General features: G+C 71.0%; 1 protein-coding gene across 1 annotated transcript; it reads left to right on the top strand.

Moving 5' to 3' along the window:
- Positions 1–811: 811 nt before the first annotated feature.
- ZNF467 (zinc finger protein 467) lies at positions 812–4,222 on the top strand. The gene is made up of 4 exons (XM_069006144.1): positions 812–855; positions 1,445–1,504; positions 1,617–1,697; positions 2,015–4,222. Exons 2-4 carry the CDS (start codon positions 1,477–1,479, stop codon positions 3,697–3,699), a joined length of 1,794 nt encoding a protein of 597 aa, XP_068862245.1. The 5' UTR covers positions 812–855; positions 1,445–1,476; the 3' UTR covers positions 3,700–4,222.
- The last annotated feature ends 79 nt before the right edge of the window (positions 4,223–4,301 follow it).

Raw genomic sequence — 4,301 nt, 5'->3', positions numbered from 1 at the left:
GTCGGATCCTGGTTTTCCTGGAAAAGTGGGCTCCAGGTCACTCCATTGTCACAATTCCCAGGGTGTCCTTGTGGCCAGGGGGTTCCACAGGAACACCCCCAATGTCACCCACCCCGATGCCACTCACCAGCCCCAGCTCTGGCACTGCCAAGTGGCTCCGGGATTTATGGAAAGTCCCCAAAAGTGCCGCCAGCTGTGGGAACACCGATTGGACCCAGCTGGCGGCTGGGGGGGGGACATGGTGACATCAGGGTGACATCTCCCGGTTTCCTGGGAGAAGGTAATGGCATGGGACATCCGGGATCCGGCACGGGGCATGGGGACACGGATGTGGCAGGACAGCGGGTCCTGGTCACGCTCCATGTCCCGTGTCCCCATGTCCCTGTCACGAGTCCCCTTGTGTCCCATCTGTGTCCCCCTGTATCCCCCCGATGTGTCCCCTCACGTCTCCTGTGCCCTCATCTCTCGGCCCCGTGTCCCCCCAGCCCGGTCCTGCCCGTGTCCCTCATGTCCCCGTTTCGATCCCGTGTCCTGGCCCGCTGTTCTCGCCATGTCTCCTGTGTGTCCCCAAGTCCCCCGGTGTCCTCGTGTCCCTGTCCCGTGCCCCCATGCCCCCCCCATCCTGTCCCCGACCCAGCCGTGTCCGTGTCCGTGTTCGTGTCCCTCCAAGGGGGACACCCGGTACGGCACTGGGGTGGAGGACATGGGGACGGGGGGGACCCGGGGGGGACCCGGGGAGTGCGGACACGGGGGGCGGTCCCGGCGGGGCGGGGGGACCGGCGGCCACCGCGGGGGGCGGGGCGCGGTGGCGGCGGCGGCGGAGCCGGTGGGGCCGGGGGAGCCCCGAGGCCGCAGGTACGGGCGGGACCGAGACCGGACCGGGATCGCGACCGGGATCGGGCTCGGGAGGGGCAGGAAGGGCGAGGGGACCGGGGGGGAGGGGCAGGATGGGAGGGCGGGGACGGGAAGGGAAGGGGGGGCACGGAGGGGACAGTGGGGGGAACAAAAACCGTTTGGGGGGGGGGCGAAGGGGGACTGAGGGGCCTGGGGCACACTGGGGGGGCCCAGAGGGGGCTGGGGGTGCGAAAAGGGCTTGGGTGGGGGGACGGGGAGGTCCAGGGGGGACGGAGAAAGGGGGTGGGGTGGCCGTGAGCTGCTGGGGGAGCAGGACGGGGACACCATTCCACGGGTACCCCGCGGACCACCCAGACCCCCACGAGACTCCCCCGGATCCCTGCGAACCCTGCCTGACCCCCCTGAATCCCCCCTGGATTCCCGCCGAACCCCTCCAGACCCCCCCGAGCCCCCCCAGGCAGGAGAGTGTTCACCCCCACCGTGCCCGGGATATGTTCCCGGGGGGCCGGGGGATCCCGAACCCTCCCGGCTGTGCAGGGGGGCCCTAGTTCGGGTCTGGGGGGCTCACCTGGGGCCCCCCCCACCGCAGGTCTCCCCGTGGCCGAGACGGAGCCAGAGGAGATGGAAGCACCGGGATGCGCCGGCTCAGGTGGGGACTGGGGGATTCCAGGTGGTCTCGGGTGGGGACCGCGGGGTCCCGGGGTGCTCGGGGGCACCCCTGAGCCGGGGAGGGACCTCTCTGTGCCTCTTTGTCCCCCCAGCGTGGCTGGTGGTTCCCAAGGCAGAGGTGACTCCTGAGGGTGACGGGGACAATCCAGGGGACCCGGAGCTCCACAGTTCAGGTGAGGGACACAGTGGTCACACCGGCACTACCAGGCATCTCCCGGGAACGCTGGGGCCACATGGTCATCGTCACCCCGTCCTGGAGCTGGTGGCAGTGCTGGGTCCTTGGGGGATAGTCACCATGTCCCCAGGGCCAGTGACTGTGCTAGGTCCTTAAATTGATGGTCACAGTGTCCCTGGTGCCATTGGCCTTGATGGTCACCATGACTGGTGCCGGTGGCAGCTCCAGGTCCTTGGGTGACAGTTATCATGCCCTGGTGCCGGTGGCTGTCTCAGGACATGCTGGCGGTGGCACGTCCCCCCCGTGTCCCTGCAGGGCAGTGGCTGGTGCGGAAGGTGAAGGTGGAGGAGGAGGATGAGGACGAGGCCTGGGCAGGGGCAGCCGGGACCGGGGCTGAGAAACCGCTGGCTCCGCAGCCCCTGCCTGGGGCCATTCCCCCTGATCCCGCCGGGACACCGGGGTGCGCTGGTGCCTGCAAAGAGGAGGAGCCGTGCCCGGAGGAGCTGGGATACGGGGTGCTGCCGGCCTGGGGGCCGGGGCCACCCCTGGACGGCGTCGGGATCGGCGTTGGCGCCGGCATCGGGATCGTCCCCGGCATCGGCGCGGGGATGAGCCCCGGCCCCGGCGGGTGTGGGCGCTGCTCCCAGCCCGGCCCGCGCCCGTTCTGCTGCCCGCAGTGCGGGAAGGCCTTCGGGAAAAAGGCGCACCTGACGCGGCACCTGCGGGTGCACACGGGCGAGCGGCCCTTCCCCTGCCCGCACTGCGGCCGCCGCTTCCGGCAGCGCATCCACCTGCGCTCCCACCTGCGCACGCACACCGGCGAGCGGCCCTACCCCTGCCCGCGCTGCGCCCGCCGCTTCCGCAAGAAAACGCACCTGGACCGGCACCTGCGCACCCACACCGGGGAGCGCCCGCACCCCTGCCCGCGCTGCCCCCGCCGCTTCGCCCACCGCCAGCACCTCCTGCGGCACCTGCGCCTGCACGGGGACCCCGCGCTGGGCCACGGACACCGCGATGGGGACGGGGAGGGACGCGGGGACGGCCCCCCCGAGGAGAAGCCGCTGCCATGCCCGGGGGGCGAGATGAGCCTCACCTGGAAGCAGATGACCCCGGCGTCGCACCTGCGGCTGCACACGGGATCGATGCCAGGAGCTGGAAATGGACACCTGGATGGACACCAGGATAGGGACGGGGATGTCCCTGCTGAGGAGAAGCTGCTCATTTGCCCCCAGTGCGGGACGAGCCTCACCTGGAGGCAGAACTCGGCGTCACAGCTGTGGCAGCACCTGGAGAGCCGAGCCCTCAGCTGTGCCACATGTGCCCAGGACCCCCAGCACCCCCTGCAGCCCCCACAGGAGCCCGGAGCCCAGGACCCCCAGCACCCATCACAGGTGCCCAGGGCCGAGCGCCCCTTCGTGCAGGACCCCCAGCTCCTGTCAGAGGTGCCCAGTGCCAACTGCAGCCACGGCTGTTCCCAGGACCCCCAGCCCCTCCTGCAGCCCCCGCAAGTGCCCGGTGCCCAGGACCACCAGCACCAGCCAGAGGTGCCCAGTGCCAAATGTGACCACGGCTGTGCCCAGGACCCCCCACAGCCGCCGCAGGTGCCCCAAGCCCAGCGCCCCTTCACCTGCCCTCAGTGCGGGCGCGGCTTCGGGCGCAAGGCGCACCTGGCGCGGCACCTGCTGGTGCACTCGGGCACCCGGCCCCACGCCTGCGCCCGCTGCGGCCGCCGCTTCAGCTCCAAGACGAACCTGGGCCGGCACCAGGCCGTGCACACGGGGCTGCGGCCCCACCGCTGCACCCGCTGCGGCCGTGGCTTCACCCGCAAAACTCACCTGGAGCGCCACGAGCGCACCCACGGCACCGGCACTGGCACCGGGATGGGCACGGGGACGGGCACGGGGACGGGCACGGGGACGGGCACAGCCACCGCTGCCACTGGCACCAGCGTCACTGGATCCCAGCTGAGCTGGCCAGAGCCCCCCACCCTCTGCCCCTGAACGCCAGGAGGTACCGGGGCCCCAGGGGTTGACAGTGGTGAATCCTTAGCACTGCGATGTACCCGGAGATGCCAGGATGTGCTGGGAGGTGCCACGGGCCCTGATGGCTGCCGGCGGTGAGTCCTGGCACTGGGATGTGCCAGGGGACCCAGTAGCTGCCAGTGCTGCATCCTCGGCACCCTGCACGGGGTGTGCCGGGATGTGCCAGTGCCTCCAGCAGTGCCGGTGGCGAGTCCCCAGCACTGGGATGTGCCGGAAGATGGCGGGATGTGCCGGTGCCACATCCTGAGCGCCGGGATGTGCCAGGAGGCACCGGGGGCCCCGGCAGGGGGATCCCACAGGATCCCGGCCCGTTCTCCCACCGGCAGTGGCGCAGGAGCGGCCGCCAGAGCGTCCTGGCCGGTGGCGCTGGAAAGCCCCGGTGCCGGGATCGGTGTGGGGGACGCGGGGGGACCCCAGCCCGGGGACCGGAGGGGATCTCCACCCTGCGGCACTGCCGTGGCCAGGAGACAGCGGGAATGAAGCCGAACTGCTTCCAATAAAGCCGTTTTTATGGAACTTTTGGGGGACCCTGGGGGGATCTCGGGGAGGGCAGACGGAGC

The sequence above is a fragment of the Aphelocoma coerulescens genome, chromosome 2, assembly GCF_041296385.1.
Source record: "Aphelocoma coerulescens isolate FSJ_1873_10779 chromosome 2, UR_Acoe_1.0, whole genome shotgun sequence".
NCBI classification, from domain to species: Eukaryota; Metazoa; Chordata; class Aves; order Passeriformes; family Corvidae; genus Aphelocoma; species Aphelocoma coerulescens.
The sequence above is the reverse complement of the archived record's forward strand: the minus strand, read 5'-3'. Positions and strand labels throughout refer to the sequence as shown.

Bases quoted from the DNA above. Each gene is read 5' to 3' on its own strand.
- ZNF467 (XM_069006144.1), top strand. From the start codon at position 1,477: ATGGAAGCACCGGGATGCGCCGGCTCAG. The intron at 1,505-1,616 runs GTGGGGACTGGG...TTGTCCCCCCAG, and splicing joins ACCGGGATGCGCCGGCTCAG to CGTGGCTGGTGGTTCCCAAG. The intron at 1,698-2,014 runs GTGAGGGACACA...GTGTCCCTGCAG, and splicing joins CCCGGAGCTCCACAGTTCAG to GGCAGTGGCTGGTGCGGAAG.